This window comes from Sinocyclocheilus grahami, unplaced genomic scaffold, assembly GCF_001515645.1.
Source record: "Sinocyclocheilus grahami isolate Dianchi unplaced genomic scaffold, SAMN03320097.WGS_v1.1 scaffold475.1, whole genome shotgun sequence".
Lineage (NCBI taxonomy): Eukaryota > Metazoa > Chordata > Actinopteri > Cypriniformes > Cyprinidae > Sinocyclocheilus > Sinocyclocheilus grahami.
In genome coordinates this window covers 417,739-441,818 of record NW_015505654.1, presented here as the reverse complement: position 1 = coordinate 441,818, position 24,080 = coordinate 417,739, and the positions used below count along the sequence as shown (strand labels likewise).

General features: G+C 37.4%; 1 protein-coding gene across 1 annotated transcript in view; it reads left to right on the top strand.

Moving 5' to 3' along the window:
• The window catches only part of LOC107553596 (flotillin-2a-like), a 27,014-nt gene extending 3,725 nt beyond the window's left edge, over positions 1–23,289 (top strand). The window contains exons 2-8 of the mRNA XM_016235878.1: positions 5,210–5,291; positions 15,512–15,602; positions 21,018–21,141; positions 21,452–21,570; positions 21,716–21,829; positions 22,839–22,958; positions 23,071–23,289. Of these exons, the coding sequence (XP_016091364.1) occupies positions 5,210–5,291; positions 15,512–15,602; positions 21,018–21,141; positions 21,452–21,570; positions 21,716–21,829; positions 22,839–22,958; positions 23,071–23,289 (869 nt within the window). The remainder of the gene's footprint in view (positions 1–5,209; positions 5,292–15,511; positions 15,603–21,017; positions 21,142–21,451; positions 21,571–21,715; positions 21,830–22,838; positions 22,959–23,070) is intronic.
• The last annotated feature ends 791 nt before the right edge of the window (positions 23,290–24,080 follow it).

Below are 24,080 nucleotides of genomic sequence, written 5' to 3'. Positions count from 1 at the left end.
ACTCTTAACTTCAGCCAATCAAGCATTATATTATGATATTATGATAATTAAACACTATTTAATGATAGAACTAGTGATTAGAACTAAAACTTGGTAGCCATGAATGAATGCATATTTGTCATTTTAACTGAACTTAGGACTGACTGGTGGTGGTGTTTAAAATATTGTTGGTCATAGGTAATAGTAATTATTATTAAAAGATACTACTACTACTATTATCTGGGTTCATGAATATTAATCACGTTGTCAGCGTTCGCTCGAACTGATTTGCTGAAATCAAAACAGGGACGGTAATAGATGAACGCCGGCCAACGCAAGCTGTTCGCGCATTAGCTCCGCCCACTGCCGAGAAACTGGCATATCTTCTGCTTGTTCTTAAAAGCTGAATAATTCTAAATCAACTGTTATTTTGACAGGAAAATACAACAAAGGATATGGTTTACATGTAGCGCGTCGATTCAGCGTGGTATGCAAGACTCTCGCTCTCTCTCTTTGCATGTGTGAGAAACACAGCGCTATCAGTAAAGTGACGGCGAGTCGTGCGCCTTCACACTAGTTTACGGTACGTCAAATACAGGTGCGCTGCGTGGTACATACTGCACATCCATTGAGTACATGACATGATCCATTGAGCGCATCCAAATTGTACAGATAGCTTGACGTAGAGCGAAACTCTCAAGCGCTCAGTCAGCATGTTTATCGAGTGAAAATCTGTGTTGAACGCCTCTCACACACATACTGGCGTGTAAAATCTAAGAAGATAGTTTAGAATGCGCATACTGCTCGCTCTGAGAGGGGAAAGCGCCGCATTTATGCACTTCGAGAACATGCATGGGGCTAAAGCCAGCCCGAATAGGAGCACTGAGTACTGGTATGCCGTGCCCCTGAAAGGAAACCTCAGAAAGCGTCTGTGGCGCGGTGCTATCTGAATATGAACGTATGCATCTTTCAGATCTATGGATGCAAACCAGTCCCCGGGAGGGATTTGTGCTAGGATCTGCTTCAGAGTCGTCATCCTGAACGTGTGCTTGTTAAGTGCTTTGTTGATGGGTTTCAGGTCTAGAGTCCCACATCTCTCATGGGTACCACAAATTAGAGGCTGTGCAAGCAGGATATGAACCTTCTTGTCACCTGCAGGAACAAGGGGAACATAATGCAGGATGTGGCGCTTGGGGGCTGGGCCTTCAGCGAGCTCTCTCCTCCTCTTGGCCGATCCGTCAGGACGAAGGCTTGGCAGCTTAGGGCAGTCCGCTGTCATGGCATGGGCTTCTCCTCTGTCCATGACGCCTTTTCCTGGGTCTCATCCCCTGCTTGCGGTGAACATCTGGCTCATGTTGAGGAACCATGGAGGATGCGGTGGGCTGCTTAGCCGCTCTCTGAGCAGAGTGGGGCACAGAAGAGAAGCGTGATGTAGACGGTGGATGGCACGTGCGACGGGGTATCAGATGACTCAGCACACTTTTGTTCTATAACTGACTCCATGGCGTCACCAAAGAGGCCGGAGGGAATGATCAGAGTCCATCAGGTCAGCCATAGGTGCCTGTGAAGGACTACCATGAAGCCAATGGAAAGACCGATGGATTGAGCAGAGCGTTTTGTCACCATCAGCGTGAAGTCCGTCACTGCATGCAGGTCTTTCACGACGTCTGTGTCGATGTCGCCGCTGTCCAGGGCCTGCAGGAGCTTAGCTTGAAAGACCTGCAGCACCGTCATTGCATACAATGTGGATGCCGCTTCGTCCGCGGAGGTTTAAGCCTTGTCAGCGCGGTGGGTGGTCAGTCTGCAAGGCTTAGAAGGCAGGCTGAAGTCTGTGCCAAGCATGGCCGAGGAAGGGCACAGATGTGTGGCGACAGTCTCCTCGATGGGGGGCATGCACACATAGCCATGGGCCTCCGCCTCGTCCACGTGGGAGAACATGGCCTGAGTGGAAGAGTGGATGTGTGCCGACTAGGGTGTAGACCACATCTTCACCACCTGCTCGTGGACATCCAGGAAGAACGGGACCTTCCTCCTCAAGGCAGCCAGGTGACAGCTCCACTGGAAGTACCAGGAATTTAGATTACTCCTGGCATGTTACTCTGTAGCATCCCAGTTGAGGTCAAGCTCCTTAACAGCTTTCACTAGGACCCTGGCGAACTAGCCATCGGATGCAGTGAAGAAGCTGTCTTATCTTCAGGTGCATCTTTGACGATGGCAGCGTGAAGGAGAAGATTCTGAGGCAATTGTCGCTCTGACTGCATTATATACTGCCCGCAGGCTTGGCAGTATTTGCATGCGATTTGCATAATTAGTGACAATTGGCCAGTTTATTGTACTGGCGTTATATAATGTTTCAGGATTTCGGAAATGGGGAGGAGTTCCCACTGTGAATGCTTCGCAATGAAAGAGAACTTGGCGTAGCACTTTCCAAAACATCCCCTTTTCAAGATGCACATGCAAATTTGGCTGATCCTTGACCCGATCACGGGCAGCAGCGCAAAGTTGATTCTGTGCTAATTTGATCTAATATTTTATGTTTTTTAAAATGTTGTAGATTTAGCAAATGAGAAAAGCTAAAATGATTAAATATATTTTGAGACGAATGTCTTCTTAATTATTTTCAGCCCCTGCTGTTGGGGCAAAAGGCACTTTAATTAACATGATAATAAATAGCTGGCTGACTTTTCCATTTGTTGACATAACATGGTTAGATTCAGATAGTAAATATCATAGATTAAGTTGGGTTTCCACCTTAGAGATAATCACCATGTTTATAATGAAACCACCATATTTAAAAAGTATGATATTAATATATCATATACAGTGCCTTGTGAAAGGTATTTTTTTCACATTTTGTTTTGTTTCTCCCTTATGTTAAAATGCTTTTAATTACTTTTTTCCACATCAATCTACACTCCATACACCATAATGGTAAAGCAAAAAAAATAATTTTTAACATCTTTGCAAATTTGTTGCAAATAAAAAGACTTAGGCTAAATGATTCCATTACAGTATTCATACCCTTATCTGGGACAGTTGAAGCTCAGGAGCATTCATATCACTTGTAGATGTTACTACACTTCGAGTGAAGTTAACCTGTGGCAAATTCAATTGAATGGATATGATTTGGAAAGGCACACACCTCTCAATAAAAGATCTAACAGCTGTAAATGCGTATCAGAACAAAAACGCCAAGCCCTGAGGTCAAAAGAACTGCCTGTTGAGCTCAAAAATAGGATTGCATCAAGCCACACATCTGGGGAAGAGTTCAGAAAAATTTCTGCTGCATTGAAGGTTCGCAGAAGCATGTTGTCTCCATTTTTCTTAGTGGAAGAAGTTTGAAACAACCAGGACTCTTCCCAGAGCTGGCCTCCTGGCCAAACTGAGCAATCGATGGAGAAGGGCTTTGGTTAGACTGGTGACCAAGAACATGATGGCCACTCTAGTTGAGCTCTATGATCATATGTGGAGATATTAGAAACCTACAGAAGGACAAATATCACTGCAACACTCCACCGGTCTTTATAGCGGTGTGGCCAAACTCAATCCTCTCCTCAGTGTAGACACATGAAAACACACTTGGAATTTGCAAAAAACATCTAAAGGACTCTCAGACTCTGAGAAACAAGAATCTCTGGTCTGATGAACCGCAATTCCAAGCATCATGTTTGAAGGAAACCAGGGGCTGCTCGTCACCTGCAGAGTAGCGTCCCAAAAGTAAAGTGTGATGGTAGCAGCCTCATGCTGAGGGGCTGTTTTTCACATCAATACTGTGTGCCTTTTGCCCCATGCTGGTGAGCCTTTTATCCCGTGTGTAGGGTAAAAGGCCCCCCTTGCCACCAAATACATTTATAAGATTTTTAAACAAAATAAACTACATGTATGATTTATTTTCACACAAAATATGTTGCTCCATAAATGTTCAATACAAACAAAAATATTTTTTCTGCAATCATACATCATGGGTATAGTGAAAAGCAAATTTTTTCTTAAGGTGTGCTTTTAGCCCTGTTGTAACCTATTTATTATATTATATTATATTAAGCCTAATAAATAATTGACCTCAAAAAGGGAATTAGTGAACAATAACTGCTTCACTTTTTCATATTATATTATATTATATTATATTATATTATATTATAAAGAATTGAACTGTCCTGCATAAGATTTTTTTTAATGATTTTTGTATTTTTTGTATTAAATGGCAATGGCAATGGCAAATTTATTTATATAGCTATAGCACCATTAATTACAACCCATGGTTGTCCAATGTGCTTTACAACAAAATAAAAAATGAAAACACAAAAACACATTTACTTAAAAATACACAAAGTATAATAAAAAACAATAAAATGTAAGGCAGGAAAGTGTTAATACAGATTATAAGCCTTGTCAAACAAATACGTTTTTAAGCTAGATTTAAATGTATTTTTTAATAGAATTTCTTGGTAACACAGCAATGTTAAAAATGTTTTCTCAGGTAACCTAAAATGTGCCTCATTTAGTTACATCAAGGGTCAAATCAAATATAAATAGCACATTAAAGTTAAAAGTTACACACTTTTTTGTGTATGTGCTGTACAGCTCTGGTATAAAGAAAGTTTTTTGCCAAAATGTCTGCCCAATAGGGAAAAGTTTTGCTCAGCAACAAAAAAATAAATGCTCAGGAAAATTGCTCTGAAATGATTGATATGTTGTGTTATCTTTGCATTCAAAGTTTTTCTTTACTCTGGTATTTGGACTCATGTGAGTCATGTTGCTCATAACTATGCACCATTTTTGGGGGGGGTGTTCTCTGAACTTTTCTTTGTTATTAAATACATTTTTGAGAATTGACAATTCATTTTGTTTGTTTTTTCTCTCCTCCTTTTTTGTGATTCATTGCTGTATGTAACTGGGGGCTTTAAAGTTATTTGGGAAAATTTAAATTTGACAGCTATTTCTGTCTGGCACCTGAACAAAGTGTTAAAAGTGTATATCCGGGTGTCACCACCGTTACATGGTGAAAGTGGTGACTTACCAATAAACTGTGAAATGGGCTGAATTAGATTTTTACAATGGAAAAATGTGGTTTGATTTTTTGAAGACAATTTAAAATGAATATTTATTAACAAAGTATCCGCTTTAATGTTAGATTGCCATTCTAGAATACAGAAGCATGTTTGAGTTTAAAAGTGAGATTAGTGTGGAATGTGTATTTGTGCTAAATATGCCGTGTTTATTTTCTCAGGTGGCTGCTGTGGCTCTGATGAGAAGAGCTATACAGTGGGCGGCTGGGCCTGGGCATGGTGGCTTATCACCGACATACAGAAGTAAGAATGTTTATTCATCACATTCACTCCTGCTATTGTGTGTACTGGCTCACAACATAAACAAATCATTCTCCCACTGACTGAATGACTCTATTCTCTATATATGTATATTTCAATTCCTCGAGTGGGCATTAGGACCATTTTAGAGACGTGTCATGGCATGCTCATATTTGTCTGGCTAGACTATTTAAACTTGTGAATATAATATGTCTACTTTAAAGAAACTACAGAGTGCACACACCTATGCCTATCATTTTCTTCCCAAAATATAAAAGACATTGATTGTAACTAAAATAACTATGTTTACTATCCAAAAAGGAAATAGCATATCTGCTAAGCACGCTTCCTTTCAGTGATATAGGCTTCAGCTTAGATAGCTTTCAGACCTGCCCCCCCCCCCCCCCTTCACATGAACTCACTTCATTAAGGGCCTAAGTATCCAAGGCTAGTGTTTGGAAAAGTAAACAGAATTAACAATACTAGAGTGTTGACCAATGTTCCCTGCTCACGTGCGCGGCCGTGCTGAAGAAATAATGTGCCGCGCACGCGCATAAATGAGTAGGGAAAGCCATTTGCGAAAGCTATTGTAAACCGCTATAGAGTTGATATCGATATAGAGTTAGAACCGGTGAAGCCGTTATGTACCGAAGCTTTGTAAACAAAACGAACGGTTCAAAAAAACGTAAATATATAAAAGTGCAGAGAGCAATGTTATGCATTTGCCGCCTTCTCCTGCGCCGTCGTTACTAAGCAAGGGGGTAAACAACTGCTGGCTTGATGACGCAAACGAACCGCGGTTCGGACCCAAATAAAATAATATGAACAGAGTCCAGCGGGGGCAGGGGGAGGGGGGAGCAATCGAACTCGGGTTCGGACCAGGCAAGCGAACCAAGTGTGACAGCACGACAGTCACACACAGGTGTATTGTGCAAACTGTACTTCATAGAGTTGATATCGATATAGAGTTAGAACCGGTGAAGCCGTTATGTACCGAAGCTTTGTAAACAAAACGAACGGTTCAAAAAAACGTAAATATATAAAAGTGCAGAGAGCAATGTTATGCATTTGCCGCCTTCTCCTGCGCCGTCGTTACTAAGCAAGGGGGTAAACAACTGCTGGCTTGATGACGCAAACGAACCGCGGTTCGGACCCAAATAAAATAATATGAACAGAGTCCAGCGGGGGCAGGGGGAGGGGGGAGCAATCGAACTCGGGTTCGGACCAGGCAAGCGAACCAAGTGTGACAGCACGACAGTCACACACAGGTGTATTGTGCAAACTGTACTTCATAGGGATGTTTAGATAGCTATAGAAGAATTCACGTTCACATTTTTTTAAATATTTAACTTCCAGATCTCAGTTTAAATGCTTCAGTTTGTTTTCTATTCTATTCTATCAGTTTAAATGCTTCAGTTTGTTTTGATATTATATTATGTTAGGCCTATAAACCTAATAAATAATTGACCTTGTTTTTTAATGGAGTCTCTTATGCTCATCAAGGATGTAGACCTATTTATTTGATCGAAAATACAGAAAAAAACAGTAATGTGAAACATTTTTGCAATTTCTAATATTGGTTTCCTATTTTAATATTCTTTAAAATATAATTTAGTCCCGGGAAGCAAAGCTGAATTTTCAACATCATTACTCCAGTATAAAGTGTCACATGATCCTTCAGAAATCATTCTAATATGCTGATTTATTATCAGTCTTGAAACTGTTGTGCTGCTTAATATATATTTTTTTGGAATCTGTTAGGGCTGCACAATAAATTGCATGCGATATTTAACGCACATCTTGTCAGTAAAGCCGGTTCTGTTACCAGTGGTAAATCTCCATCACCTGCGGGCTTTCACATTGAGCAGCATTAACTACACAGAGCCGTTGTTCACTGACGAGCTGCACCAAACCACATTCATTTTCGTGCGATTTTTTTGCACAGCTCGTCAGTGAACAACAGCTCTGTGTAGTTAATGCTGCTCAATGTGAAAGCCCGCAGGTGATGGAGATTTACCACTGGTTACAGAACCAGCTTTACTGACAAGATGCGCGTTAAATATCGCATGCGATTTATCGTGCAGCCCTAGAACCTGTGATACTTTCTTCTTTGATTCTTTGATTAATAAAAAGTTAAAAAGAACAGCATTTATTCAAAACAGAAATCTTTTCTAAAAATATAAGTTTTTACTATCACTTTTTATCCATTTAACACATTCTTGCTGAATAAAAGTATTAATTTCTTTAAAAAAAGAAAAACAAATGACTGACTTTTGAATAGTAATGTATATTGTAACACAAAATTTCTATTTTGAATAAAAAATGAAAAAGGAGCCATTTTCTAATTTTTCTACTTTCAATATTAAATCAAAAAACGAATGATACACGGATTCTGAAGCAAGGTTATTTTCATAAACTAAAACTAAAAATAAGACTAAAATTATTGATGAAAAAACAATTTCGTAAACTGAAATAAAATAAAAACGTCAAAATAATTGAAAAACTAAAACGAAACTAAACTAACAACAGTTATTGAAAAACCAGCTTTACTGACAAGATGCGCGTTAAATATCGCATGCGATTTATCGTGCAGCCCTAGAACCTGTGATACTTTCTTCTTTGATTCTTTGATTAATAAAAAGTTAAAAAGAACAGCATTTATTCAAAACAGAAATCTTTTCTAAAAATATAAGTTTTTACTATCACTTTTTATCCATTTAACACATTCTTGCTGAATAAAAGTATTAATTTCTTTAAAAAAAGAAAAACAAATGACTGACTTTTGAATAGTAATGTATATTGTAACACAAAATTTCTATTTTGAATAAACTGTTCTTTTTAACTTTTTATTTATCAAAGAATCCTGAAAAAATATCACAGGTCCCAAAAAAAAATTAAGCAGGACAACTGTTTCCAACATTTATTATAAATCAGCATATTAGAATGATTTGTGAAGGATCATGTGACACTGAAGAATCCGTGTATCATTCGATCATTCGTTTTTTGATTTAATATTGAAATGAGAAAAATTAGAATTTGATTATGAATAGATTTGATAGTTATTGAAAAACTAACTGAAATAAAATAATAATTATCAAAAATAAATAATCGTTTTCGTAATCATTACGTTCTCACCCCTTGGCAGAAAAATATACGAGCTGTGTAGAGGTTTAGGGAAATAGCCTACCTGTAATGGCGCATCACGCTCGTGAGGTTATCTGACAGAGAGACGCAAAGCAGTTTAAAGCTCGCATTAAATCTATTACATCAGGTAAGCAAGATTATTTATTTTATCATGTAACACAAGCAATCAAACCAACATTAGGCATTCTGAAAAACAGACATGCAGCGCAACATGATAATTAACAGAAAAAAGGATGAGAACGCGCATCGATTCTGTAAACAACACAAACAAAACTTTTGCCGAGCATCTTGTGATCACTCTGCCAGGCTTTTGAACAAATGTGCATTGGCTAAATCACATCATACACACGCATATAATTCTTCATAAATGAAAAGAACATTCCAACATAAGCCTTTACTGTTAAATGTGATTGCCGTTATTATTGAATTTCATTAGTCCCAGTTTTGATTGATGCACAGCTGTTCACGGAAAAGTGAGCAAGACACCACAGTTACAATATCATGATTATGGTAAAATAAGAAAAGACATATAACCAAATCAGGCTACATTTATTTTCATACTAAATATCTCAACACACATCATTGGATATCAGAATGAGCTTTATGCACGAATGAGCTTTATGCGCGGATATGACATTAAGCGCGACTTGTGTAGATTAGTTTAGTAAAAAAAGTCTTGCCTGCTTTCTTTGGCGTATATTTGTATAGTTTTACTATCTAATCAATCTCAGCATGCGTTAATTTTGTGTCGCTATATGTTTGCCTCACGAAGGTTAAATTATGCCTACGTCTTTCTTTGGCCTGCGCTCTGGAAATGATCTGTTAATTCTGCTAAAATTTAATTAAAACTGAAACTAAACTATATAAAAATGAAATAAAAATGCGTTCACAAAATAAAACTAAACTAAAACTAACAAAAATGAATGAAACTAATAAAAACTAAACTGAATTTTGTAGCAAATTTGAAAACGATATTAAAATAAAACGAATGAAAAAATTCAAAACTAAAATAACCTTGCACTGAAGACTAGAGTAATGATGCTGAAAATACAGCTTTGCTTCATAGGAATAAATTATATTTTAAAGTATATTAAAATAGAAAACTTTTATTTTAAATCGCAATAATAATAATATTCAGTATTTTTATGTAATAGATACCGCCTTGATGAGCATAAGGTACTTCTTTAATAAACATTATTGATCCCAAACTTTTGAATGGCAGTGTATTATACTGTAAAAAAAAACAGGTAACATCATGGGTCAAATTAAATACAAATAGCACATTAAAGTTAAAAGTTACACACTTTTTTTATGTGCGCGCTGTAAACTAAAATAACCTTGCACTGAAGACTAGAGTAATGATGCTGAAAATACAGCTTTGCTTCATAGGAATAAATTATATTTTAAAGTATATTAAAATAGAAAACTTTTATTTTAAATTGCAATAATATTACACAATATTATTTTGTGAAATAATATTCAGTATGTTTATCAAATAGATACAGCTTTGATGAGCATAAGAAACTTCTTTAATAAACATTATTGATCCCAAACTTTTGAATGGCAGTGTATTATACTGTAAAAAAAAACAGGTAACATCATGGGTCAAATTAAATACAAATAGCACATTAAAGTTAAAAGTTACACACTTTTTTTATGTGCGCGCTGTACAGGTCTGGTATAAAGAATGTTTTTGCTCAGGTGGCCGAAATGTCCGCCCAATAGAGAAAAGTTTTGCTCAGCAAGAAAAAAAATTAGAGGGAACATTGGTGTTGACTGAAGTTCAGCTTCAGTCGTTACAAACAGAAGATCATTAATAGCGCGGCATCTGCTGTTGAATACATAGTATATCCAACAAAATGTGGAACTGCAGTTATGCTAAAATTATATAGGGCTTTAGACACTTAACATTGTTAACACCGGGTTATAGGAAACCTGGGTTATGATATTTTGTTTCACACATTTTCATTCTTTGCGCTGGGTTAGGAAATAACCCTGGTTATTCAGGCTTTGTACTGTACAATCGTAAACCCAGGGTTAACTTTCTTATTGGCACATTTGCAGGTGTCAATATCACTGATTGCTGTTTAAACAATGGCTTGTCTCACTCCTTAACATCAGACTTATTTATTACTGACTATCCAATTTGTCCTGAATAGACATTATTTGGACCATAACTGTAAGAATAAAACGTTTTCTGTCAATGCTTGACATTTAAATTTTTCCTCAAATTAAGTTTCTCTAAAAGCGAGCTTTAAAAAGATGATAATTTGATGTTAAGTGCAGTGTAGAAAGCATAAACTGTGTGTCATTCAGTATGAGCATTGTTTATTGTGTGGGGTACACAGTACTCGTAGCTGTTGGAACAGGGGTTCTCAACTCTGGCCCTCGAGGTCCACTTTCCTGCAGAGTTTACCGCCAACCTTAATCAAACTCACCTGCCAGTAACTTTCTACTATTGTTACTGGCAGTCTTACTCTTGTCTTACTATTGGGAGATGAGAGGGTCTGTATTACTTACTATTGGAGAAAGCGTAACGGTCAACTTGGATCACGTGTGCCTTAATAACCAATCACATTACAGCCTTGATGTCATTGATTTTCAGTCAGTGTTGTGCGACACTCAATCGCATTTACGGATACCATAGGAATGAATGAGAAGTGCCGTAAGCTGAATCCCACCTTTCGCACAAAGTCAGTGACTTCTTGAGGGCCAGAGTTGAGTATGACATTAGTCATATGTATGAAATAAGAGAACTGTTTATCATTCTGAAGTGTATGATTTATTTCCATTTCTTGTTTCCTTCTTTAATCCTTATTGAGATAGTTATGCATGTGCAATCTATAATAACCAGTCTGCCTGTTCTCTGATGTTCCTCTCCTGTTCATTTCTTTAAGTGTTTGCTGAGCTAACCTGCCTTTAAGCGCTGGACTCACCCGTGTGTGTCTGATCATCTGATCTGTTTCTGGTATCTCACTGCTGGGGATAATAAGATTATTATGATAAATCAAATCTGTGGAAATACGGATCAGAAGACTTTTATTACACTTCCATGTCTGCACAGCGGAAGGATTTGGTTCTTGATCAAGAGATGTCTCTGAGAATAACTCACCACTATCCCTGTTCACCACTGAAGATGCTTTTATACATTAAAATGGAAGATGGTGAAATGCTATGTCAATTGGGAAGTTCACTAACATAGTTTATTTGATTTACCAAAACTGACCGCCATCCATTGATGGGAACACAAGCAGGAAGTTTATCTCAGTCCTCTATCAGAGAGTCATGTTACAACACGTGGATGTGTGCTATTGCAGAAATGCAGCTATGAGTTTAAATGTTACAGCTAAAACGAAATTGTGCATTTCATCCTTTTTATTGTTCGAGTCAATACGAAGATGAAACGACTCAACTTCAGCTATTTCTAGAGGGATTAAAAGTAAAAAAGAACTGTAAATATGGGTTGTGTTGTAAACGGTGGTTACAACAGTTGTTCAGCTGAGTGCATAGCTTAGAAATAAAGCAAGGCTGGGTGGGATATCTCTTACCATCCCCCTTTCCTTGATAAAGAACGTAGTAATCTAGTTTGCTGGCAGCTCTAAAAGCTACATCGATCTAATTTGAAAAGATAGAGAGAGCCTGTAGTGCCTGCTGCAGCACAAGGGCTGAAATTAAACATTCAGTTTAGGATCCTACTGCATATCCATTCAGACACGCCCTGTTTAATTTCAGTCCAATTAAAGAGCTACTCTTTTTAAAAGAGACAAAAAAATTATACAGAAAAGGGTCGTTGATGAGCAGTCCATACTCGCTGCTCACAACAACTATATTGGTAGATGGTACATAATTAACTTTGTAGATATAGGCTGAATCCTAGACTATGGTCTTTTGACTGTGAACTGTCCTGTGTTAAATGGGTTTGGGCTATATTAGGGTTGAGCTATATTGGCCCAACAATCCACTAGAATGCCATCTGGGACCCTGTTTCCACCCAGTAAGTCAGTTAGTTTGTGCTGAGCTGCAGGTCTTAAACACTGTGTGAAACACTATAAACCTTCAGTGAGTGACAGCTCCAGTGATTAGAATTGGATCTTTGTCATATTATTTGCTTTGTGTATTATTTAAAATTTTAAAGTTTTTATCGCAAAAATACAGCTGGAATACACAACCCGACTTTTGCCCATACATTTGCCCTGATTATAGTCTGTAGAGGAGCCACTGCTAGTTGACAAAAGTCAGAGCCAGTCTTTTAATTTGCCATTCGTCTACATTGTTTTTGCTGTGCTCAGCGTGACTTAATACCATCCCCCTTTCCTTGATAAAGAACGTAGTAATCTAGTTTGCTGGCAGCTCTAAAAGCTACATCGATCTAATTTGAAAAGATAGAGAGAGCCTGTAGTGCCTGCTGCAGCACAAGGGCTGAAATTAAACATTCAGTTTAGGATCCTACTGCATATCCATTCAGACACGCCCTGTTTAATTTCAGTCCAATTAAAGAGCTACTCTTTTTAAAAGAGACAAAAAAATTATACAGAAAAGGGTCGTTGATGAGCAGTCCATACTCGCTGCTCACAACAACTATATTGGTAGATGGTACATAATTAACTTTGTAGATATAGGCTGAATCCTAGACTATGGTCTTTTGACTGTGAACTGTCCTGTGTTAAATGGGTTTGGGCTATATTAGGGTTGAGCTATATTGGCCCAACAATCCACTAGAATGCCATCTGGGACCCTGTTTCCACCCAGTAAGTCAGTTAGTTTGTGCTGAGCTGCAGGTCTTAAACACTGTGTGAAACACTATAAACCTTCAGTGAGTGACAGCTCCAGTGATTAGAATTGGATCTTTGTCATATTATTTGCTTTGTGTATTATTTAAAATTTTAAAGTTTTTATCGCAAAAATACAGCTGGAATACACAACCCGACTTTTGTCACACAGAACGAGCCGTTTTAGGTAGGCGTGGTTGACTCTTTACAGATCTTTACTTTACAGATCTTGTTTATGCACCAAGAGCTTGTAACACTCCAAAGAGAAAGGAAAAATTTAAATTGCATCATATGACCCCTTTAAGTCTGGTAGTGTGTGAGATCCTCAGTCGTTTAGTGGTTCTCAACCAGGGATGACTTAAAATTATTTTAATAAATGTATTATTATTAATATATTAAAACAATCTAACTTAAAATGCTAAAAACAAACAAACATGCCATCTAGATTTAAACTGAAATTATATATCTTTTTGTCCCTCAACAGCTGCTGTATTTTATTCTTGAAACTTCTGTAATCACAAAATGAATTGTGGTTAATTTACTTATATCGACACAACCCAAGTTTCTTTTAATAATCGATTATATTTGCTTTATATATTATAATTCTGTTCATTTTATAGGGAGCCTTTGAATATTGTGTTGGACAATGAGGGACCTTTGAGTTAAAAAGGTTGAGAACCACTGGTTTAGTGTATGATACCCAGTGTTTCTTTGTTACCATTTACAAAGTCGGCAAGTGTATGAAGCCTAGTGATTTAAAATCTGTTCAGATTTGTAGTGTATTCCAGATCTTAATTTAATAACAGTTATCATCTTGATTTGAATTTGTAGCCTACAGAGAGAATATGACATGCAATTGACCTACACACAATTTTTATATTGTAATGCATTGTAATCTGTTAAAATTATACTAAGATCTATTTAAAATGTAAGAATAATCCTTTTTTTGGTGCAGCCTTTTGTCCAAATCCACCTGTAAACACCTTATCAGAAATGGAAATTGCATTGTCATAGATGTTTAAAGGAGTAATCTAGGGTTGTGAATGCCAACAGGTAATGCAAAGGCAAAGCATAAATAACAGTTATCATCTTGATTTGAATTTGTAGCCTACAGAGAGAATATGACATGCAATTGACCTACACACAATTTTTATATTGTAATGCATTGTAATCTGTTAAAATTATACTAAGATCTATTTAAAATGTAAGAATAATCCTTTTTTTGGTGCAGCCTTTTGTCCAAATCCACCTGTAGCATAAACACCTTATCAGAAATGGAAATTGCATTGTCATAGATGTTTAAAGGAGTAATCTAGGGTTGTGAATGCCAACAGGTAATGCAAAGGCAAAGCATTATGGATATACTAAATAAGACATCCATTCAGACAGAGTCAGTCATGAGATTTCGAAGATAAATGACATGATATGAAAGGTCTCTCCATATGCAGCAGACAGCGGCTCCCTGATGGTCTGGGTCTGGATTCAACTGCAATCAACACCAGCACCCATCCTCCCTAACCTTGAACCCTGACCTCCGTCCTCCCCTTTCACATATGTTAACACACTGATAATATTGTGCTGCCTTCCCTCCTTCCCACCCTCCTCATCCTCTCTCCCCCTCCCCTCCACCCCCCATCTACCCCACATAGACTCTCTCTGGAGATAATGACCATCCTCTGTCGCTGTGAGAATATCGAAACATCGGAGGGTGTCCCCTTGGATGTGACAGGGGTCGCTCAGGTAATCACACTGAATGAAACAAGCCAACCAAATGAGACAGAGAACAATTTGAAGTGCTCAGGATGTGAAGGGCGGTGGCCTGGTTCCATTTCCCACGTTACACACATACACCTGCTCTCACGCTCTCTTCCACACTCTTGTGTTGGTCTTCCTCTGCAGTAAAGGAGAGCCAGTCATCTCTCACTATCCTTGTCTGGAGTTTGGCTACGCAACGCTCATGGCTCATGTAACTGATGTCTCCCGTCAGCCTGTTTTGACTGTTGGGTCTGTAATGGATGACGAACGTATCAGATGGGCTTCCGGGAATATTGTGGGTTGGGAAATAATCTTTAAGGTTCTGGGAATCTGAATCTAGAGGATGCCATTACAGCCCACGGTCAAAACACCTGATTTGTGCCGACCAAATGGTGTGTCTTCGTATTTTCACCCTATAGATTCATTTTTGTTTTGTTTACCTTCACGTATTTCTTTAATCCCACCTTCTTTCCTGTTTTCACACCGCTTGACATTCTTCCCGTAGATCATAGCCAACTTTTTTGGTTTGTTTCCCTTTTTTTGCGTTTTCCACAGGATAACCCTTGAGATTATGACCCTGCAACCCAAGTGTGAGGATGTAGAGACAGCGGAGGGGGTAGCTATTACTGTCACAGGTGTGGCACAGGTAAACCACCTTACCTCACCTAACCTCAGCTCCAAATGCCACTTTCAGGTTTGCCACACTGGTTTCAGACCCGACACCCCTTTATCATGCTTTTTTCTCTCATTTCCTTCCCTCCTTTTCTGGTCCCTGAATTTGACCCCCCTCATGATGAACAGTGCCAATCTTAGTATGTTAATCAGACTGAAGGTCACTGGTTTGTGCATGACATTATAAACTGCTATTCAGTCAATCAAAGACTGAAAAAGTTCTGTTAAGTAAAACAACAAAACAATTTACAAGAATGGCTCTCTTCCAAAACCCAGTGAGATATCTTTGTTGTATACTGCCTGCATAGGCTGCTGTCTTAGGGAGCACCCTATCTGAAATGAAACCCTTATACTGTAAGTGACTATAATCACTAGATGCAACGCAGGATGTTCTACTTTTTGAGACTTGGAATTATGCATTTCTGTGGCAACACTATTAAAAGGAATCTGTGTAGTTTTAAGAAATCAATAGACAAAACTACAATACAGCAAGTAACGCTTGTTATGCAAATGCATTATTAACAAAGTTAAAGTTTGTTTAGCAGGACATTAGAATAAGACATTGGCAAAAGTCAGTTATGTTAATTATTAAAAAGAAGTATTACAAAATAACTGCATGTTACTGCCGAATGTTTTCTCATGACGTTGCAGTGGTCCGGTGGTACAAGTCGTAGCTCTCAGAAGATTCAGGGTTTACAAGTTTTACGAGTTCTACAAGGACATGAAAATTTTTTAATCTCATAATTACTTCAAGACCTGCATGTACCTACTCTTAACAAGCATAAAAATATGTATCACAGAAATATTGAATAAAATTGTCCACTGGGCTCATGGCAATAAATTGTGAGATTGACTTCTCCACAAAAGATACAGAATTCGACCAAAATGAGGTGTCTAATCTTCCTATATTTTCAAACAGCTGTTGCATCGGGAGTGCATCTGTGATGCCTTATATTTAGAGGTGCACCAATACTGAATTTCTCTGCCGATACCGATTATTCAGAATTAGATGCTGATACCAATAGTTTGGTTTTCTTAAGGAAAAAAATCTCTCCTAAATGATGCTGTTAGCTACAGAGGGAGCCCTATCATTTGGCACATTACTATAATATTAAAGGTTAAAATTAACAACAGAGCTATTATATTCAACTGCTATTTATTTTCAGATATCACAATTACACTCAAATAAAAATTGAAATCATTTGTCTTCATAAATACCTGTCTTCATGCCAGATTTATTCCAACATACATATATAATTATAAGTAAAAAAGCTCCTCTTTAGTGTTGTTTTATAGCTAACTAATGACATTAGTTAGCTATATAACTAATGATGTTAAGTGACACATTGTTCACAATCTGTTTTATTGGCATCTTTTCGTGGTTGAAACACTGATTGAGCGATTGCGTTAGACATGATACATTTTGGTAAGCTATACTGTTTCTTTCAACATACCTTCTGATGTTCATTCATGTTTATTTTGCGCTATAACTTATTAAAGTGCAGAGAAAAACTGCGGATCTGCCAGCCCTGGCTTGAACTACGAGTGATTCAGAGGGTTAAATAGAGCCTGCTTTAATGTTGCTATTTTTATTGACAGCCCTAAATTCAACAGAGAGATTTTCTTCACACATAGTATGAGTTGCAATCTGACACATTTTTCTGCCACCTTTTGATTGAAAAGGATATCATCGGCCGATGGCCAATAGTGAAATAAATTGCTTTTATCGGCCGATACGAATTATTGGCCAATACATCGGTGCATCTATATATTGCCACATTCTTGGTTTTAGAACAGAGCCAATATGTTACCACATTCTGTGACCTTCATGTCATTGTAGTGTAGGTGTTACAGATGTTTGTAATTGTTTTATTTTTTAACCCATCTAAAAGCTTTTCTCAAGCAGACAAAAGGAATCTGGATGAAATTATATGCTGGTTTCTTTTTTTCTTTGATGTCTTTACCTTGAGAGTTTTTGATTGTTCTCTATTAGCATGTCAAAACTTTCTGTGTTTATCTGAACTCACATGTTTACTCTAATGAACATTTCTCTGCTCCTTTGAAAACCCAACTTCAGTGTGGAAGTGCTCATTTCCACTATGGTTACAACTGAGCATATTACATTATTATCTAATTTCAGTTCCCAAAGCCTGATTCTCTTTTTTTCATCTATTATTTTTTTTCTGTGAATAGTTAGTGTGCTGTGAACAATGAGAGCATTATAACACAAAGAGGCAGTCCATCCATTACACATAATTTATTTCTGGAAGTCACGTGTGATTGGATGAAGAGCTTAAACAAGGCATTCCACAATTCATAGAGATACTCCATAGAGACTTGAGCTCAAGGTCTCTTCATAGAGAGACTGTGATTACATTTGTCCGTTGTATCAAAACAGCGACAATTATTCAATAAGAATGAGTCTGTAATACACTGTTTTGCCCTGCATGTTATATCTAGGGCAGTGCTTCCCAATCCTGGTCCTGGAGAACCCCCAACACTGCACATTTTAGATGTCTCCCTATTCAAACACACCTGATTCAACTCATCAGCTCATTAGTGAAGACTCCAAGACCTCAAATGTGAGTGTCAGATAAGAGAGACACCAAAAACGTGCAGTGTTGGGGGTTTTCCAGGACCAGGATTGGGAACCACTGATCTAGGGGTGTAATTTAGGCGTTTCATCAATATATTTGATTTTTATTCTTTTAGTCAGCAATGCAATATTTTCTGACACCACAATAACATTATGATTTGAAAATTGCAAATACTGTAGTTCCATTGGAACAAGTTGCATAGGAGTTCGTCTGTCATCTAATGACAGGTCATCATTGGCTTGTGCAATGAGATATACGCACTGACAACAGTCAAGAAAGTCTTTTATTCTTCTAAAATGTGCATGTCTAGTATCCCCATTTTGATTTTTTTAATGCGTTTTATCATATTGTTAGTCTCTCATTTGTTTGTTGCATCAATCCATATCAATGTATCATTACATTCCTAGCTAACCCCCAAAATTTTATAGCAACTGTGAGATGTCTGTCTTGTGTGATTTGTAAATGGAGCTTTGAACTAATAGACCCACTTATCTGTTGGCCACCCAGTCGTCTGTAATATCCTCCTCCTTGAGTCTGTTTTCTATTATAAATCAATCCTCGTACATGTTCACCAGCAGACAAAGATACAGACCCAGATAATACTTGAACTTGGGTTTTTTTTCTCTTTTCAAGTTCAAAATAGCATTTTCTTAACAACGTGGAAAGTTAAAGAGAAAGTTTTCTTTAATCCTAGAACACATATTTAGTCTTGCCCTACTTTCGTTTTTACTGTCTTGCACAATTTCCTCCCTTTGAGTTTACGCTGTGGTTTCCCATGAGCGCAACATGTGAATGTTTCTTTTTGTTTTAGTTTGGGGCAAAATGTTGTCATCAGTGCACGCAGCCTCCATTTGAATGCTCCCCCTGCTGACTGTGAATGCTACAACACTTCATTGTTATTGATATTTTATATTTACATATCTGTCCTAAATGACTGATTCTGATGATTCTGAAATAACTCAATTAGACTCTGTAATATTCATCTTTTCGACTGGCCTATCAAGTTCTGTTCACACCAACAGTGTTCAGCAGGAAAATATGTTCGGATTTTCGCATGCGATTTGTCTGTTTAGACCAATTTTTGAAAAGCAGAAGTACTCTGGTTACTCTGAGACACAAAGCGAAGATACACCAGATACAAGAGTACAATGATGAGAGTCCGTTTCCAGAGTCTTCATCTGCTATTTATTGTCATTTAGCAAAATGCCACCAGTCATGGTTTTGTTTAACAGCAGCAGCTCTGGGCATGTGACCAAAAGTACAAATCTTATTGGTTGGCCAGTTTTCTTTCTCAGTGCAACTGAAAATGTTCAAATGTTTTATTACACCAAATTTTTGCACTGAATGTTAATCTTGGTGTGAACAGGCCTTCATTCTGATTACTCTAAAAATTGAATATCTGTATTTCTGTTTGGAAATATGGTTCCAGACCTGGAACATTTATCTACAGCATCAGTGATACTAGACCAGCCATTACCAGATGCCATTCACATGGCATTACTCCTGTAATATGGAGTCATTTGAGATTCATTCTGCGTCTAATGTTTTCCCCCATCCACATTTGTGGCATCATGCTGCCGTGTATTGTATTGCTTGTAATATACCACATCTTTAACTGTTTGATGACTGCTCGACTATGGGGAGGATGCACCCTCCTGCCAGAGTTGGTTGAAGTTCACCTTTGACACTGCACTGAAATCAGCTTTCGTCATAAATGTACTGCTGCAATAACCAGGCCACATGCAGATTTTTTTCAACTCTGAAAAAAGTTTTTTTAATTTCATATTTTAAATGGAAAGCTGGTTGTAGTTCAGTAGAGAGTACCTTAAACCCACAAAAACTCCCCCCTCTCTTTCTGACGCATGACTTCATTCTCCTTTCCTTTTCACAGCCATGGAGAGAGATTCCTGGTATTATATTATTTTTATTTATTTAACTTTATTTTGCATGCAGACATGAACATTTAGACCCAATTTTGAGTTTAAGGTTTTTTTTTCTTCCATCAGGTTTGGTTTTCCACCCTTTACACTATTTGTACGTTCCATAATTCATACTAATGCTGGGTAATACTAATGATTTTTGATAATATTATGTTTATATCAGTTTTTTTTTAATTGGTTTTGCAAGACAAGGATAGCAAAACATGTAATCACCCTGACTTTAGAAAACTTAAACAAATAACAAATAAAAAGTCATAGCAATATTCACAATATTGCTTTTATTAATTTTACATTTATGTAAATCAATGAATCACAGATATATTGTAAATATTCTATATATATATCACCCAGCCATTCACTCTGCTTGAATGTAATGAGACATTTGGACTTCTTAAATATTTTATTTCATATTCTGTTTATCAACACAATAAACACATGATCCTTTTACATACTGATTTGCAAGCTTTTGCATGTAAATTCAGAGTCGCATGAATACTGACTGAAGCATGTCCCTCAATCAACCACAACCTCAGTTATACCCAACATTACAACATCCAGCCGATTTGGTTGTGCTGAATGTCTGTCCCTCACACCTGGAAATATTCTTTTACAAATGTCAAACTGTAAGTTGATCAAATATTATGTATAAGAAAACTTTTAAGATGCTAGAAGATTCTGAGTGTGTCTCTGAAACATTTTTGCTATATTATAGCTATTCATAACCATAAATGTGTACATCAGCTGACTGTTCTACTGTCTATGTGGAGTGCATTGTATGGAGTTGTAGGTTTCAGTGGCATGCTGTGATCCATTTTGTGTCATGGACCATGACTATATGTGTTCTGCTACTAGGTGAAGGTCATGACTGACAATGAGCTGCTGGGTTATGCCTGTGAACAGTTCCTGGGCAAGACAGTGGCAGAGATTAAAAGTGTCATTCTGCAGACGCTGGAAGGTCACCTGCGCTCTATTCTGGGTGAGTGACGCTGGACACTCGTCTTCAATAGCGTGCTCTTAACTTCACTGTGAAGAGTTCAGACAGTGTGCACAGGTGGTGTTAGGTCTAAGTTCTTGCCAGATAAGCAATATGACCAGCAGCCACTCTTATCAACAGATCAGTCAAGGTTAGGGACATTATGTGGTTAAAAGCTTCCTCTGCTCTAGCAATGCATTTAGAAAATTGATACATCCTTTATAATGGCAGACTTTGGCCGGATGAGGAGCATGAAAACAAGGGAACATCATGTCTTTCATGTCCCACTAACCTCATTTGCTTGTGTTTACAGGGACTCTGACGGTGGAGCAGATCTACCAGGATAGGGATCAGTTTGCCAAGCTGGTGAGGGAGGTGGCGGCACCCGATGTGGGCAGGATGGGCATTGAGATCCTAAGCTTTACTATTAAGGTGTGCTTAAATTGGTACATGGATACACATGGATAGAGTTTCTGTTTTACTTTGCTTTTAAATTTTGGTTTTCAACAATCAGTCATTGTCTTTCAAAACCATTACAGTTGTCAGGGTGAAATTGTTCTCTGTTTTCTCCCATCAGGATGTCTATGATAAGGTGGACTATTTGAGCTCCTTGGGGAAATCCCAGACTGCTGCTGTTCAGAGAGATGCTGACATTGGCGTGGCTGAAGCAGAGAGAGATGCTGGAATCAGGGTGAGCTGAAGAAATAAAGGAGTCACTTTCCATGACGGTAGTCCAAAATAGCTCTTGGAAAATTGAAATATGTAGTTTAAAAAAAAAAAAACCTTTAGAGAGAAATGGTCAGGATGTCAAAATATTTCAGATAATAATTCAGATCAGAATCATTTTGGACATATCTGAGAAAATAAAAACATATCTTGAAAAGTAAAGGCTTGCATTGTTAAAAAAGATTTCCATAAGAAATAAATGCTGTTCTTTTGAAGTTTGTATTTTTTGTATTTAAAAAAAATGCATCACTGTTTCCACAAAAATGTTAAGCAGCACAGCGGTTTTCTGCATTTTTAATAATAATAAATGTTTCTTGAGCACCAAATCAGCATGTTAGAATGATTTCTGAAGGGACATGTGATGGCTAATGAAAATTCAGCTTTGCTATCACAGCAATAAATGACATTTTAAAATATATTGCAATAGGAAACACTTATTTTAAATTGTAATAATAGTTTACAGTATTACTAATTTACTGAATTTTTGAACAAATAAATGCACTTGGTAAAAATAAGAGACTTTTTCAAAAACATTAATCTTACCAACCCCAAACTTTTAAACAATAGTGTACAGTATATACGTAACAATAGTGTACAGTATATAATAATATGTACAGTATTATTGTCATAAACATGAAATAAACATTAAAAATTGAATGACAACATTTAGATAAAAGTACTTAAACCAAAATTAAGATTTCACTCATTACAGGGCTGGCTAGTTTAAGACCAAATGTTGATTCGTTTTTTTGGTAATTAAAATGAACTTGTCATTTAAATTAGTTTTTACTACAGTTGCTAAAGTATGAATTCAACAGACTGTCAAACATTTTGACACCAAAAATCTTAGGGCAGCTAATTGTATTCTAATCTAAAGATTAAAAAAAAAGTGCAGGAGAGAATATGTGGAAAATGTGCAAAAGCAAGTGGTGTGGAACTAGTTTTTTCTCACATTCCTTATTCCCTTGTTTTAGGAAGCAGAATGTAAGAAGGAGATGATGGATGTGAAATTCCAAGCCGATACAAGAATGGCAGACTCAAAGAGAGAGCTGGAGATGCAGAAGGCTGCCTTCAATCAAGAAGTGAACACAAAGGTAGAGCTGATTATTCCTCTGGTTATTTTAATACTGCAGTTGCACTGATCAATCAAATATGTGACACTTAAACACAACAAATATAATTGTTTTTTCCTTTCACCTATCTCAGAAAGCTGAGGCGCAATTGGCCTATGAGCTTCAGGCAGCCAAGGAGCAGCAGAAGATCAGACTGGAGGAGATTGAGATCGAGGTGGTTCAAAGGAAAAAGCAGATCACCATTGAGGAAAAGGAGATCCTGAGGACAGAAAAAGAGCTGATCGCCATCGTGAAGAGACCAGCTGAGGCTGAAGCCTACAAGATGCAGCAGCTCGCAGAGGCACAGAAGTGAGTAACACGAGTTGTATATGTACTAGGGATGTCAACGATTAATCGATGATCGATTAATTGTCGATAAGAGATGCAATCGATTAAAGCTATCGATGGTCGATTAAGCCGTTTAATTTTGGGCTGCGTGCGGCTCATGCGCAAAACACGTGCGAGCGGCTGTGAGTGACGGGATATAAATGCATCATCATTCACTCATAATTACAAATGAAGCTTTTAATGTGATTTAAACTTTAAAAGTACATTAAAATAGAAACAACACAAAGTTCTTCCACATGGAATGCAATAGAAATGTAGTAACAGTCATTTCCCCAGATAGTTGTTTCATATTTGAAACAATTAGGTGAAGGTTGCAGGGCTGCGGGACACTGCGGGGGAAGGATTCATTCCATCAACTTGTTAATTCGTTCCTACGACTTATTAATTTATGGCCACTGTCCATGTTTCATTAATTTACAGTAATTACAGTTTGTAATTTGTTTTGTTTTTCTCTGCAAATCTTTAAGTGGGATCAGACCTCTCCGACACTACCAATAGTTAAAATGCTAACATCAAGTCGTTTTTTAAAGCTGCAGTCCGTAACTTTTTTTGGTTAAAAATGATCCGAAATCAATGTTTGAGCAAGTACATGACCAGCCAATGATCAAAACTATCGCCTTCCTTTAGTCCGATTCATAACAGTCAGCTTATAATAATGTTTTATCATTTGAGTGGTACGGGTAGGTTTTAGTGGGAAATTCGAGCATGGCACTGCGTCATTACATCACGTCTGTAAACATAAAGAAGTTGTCCCGG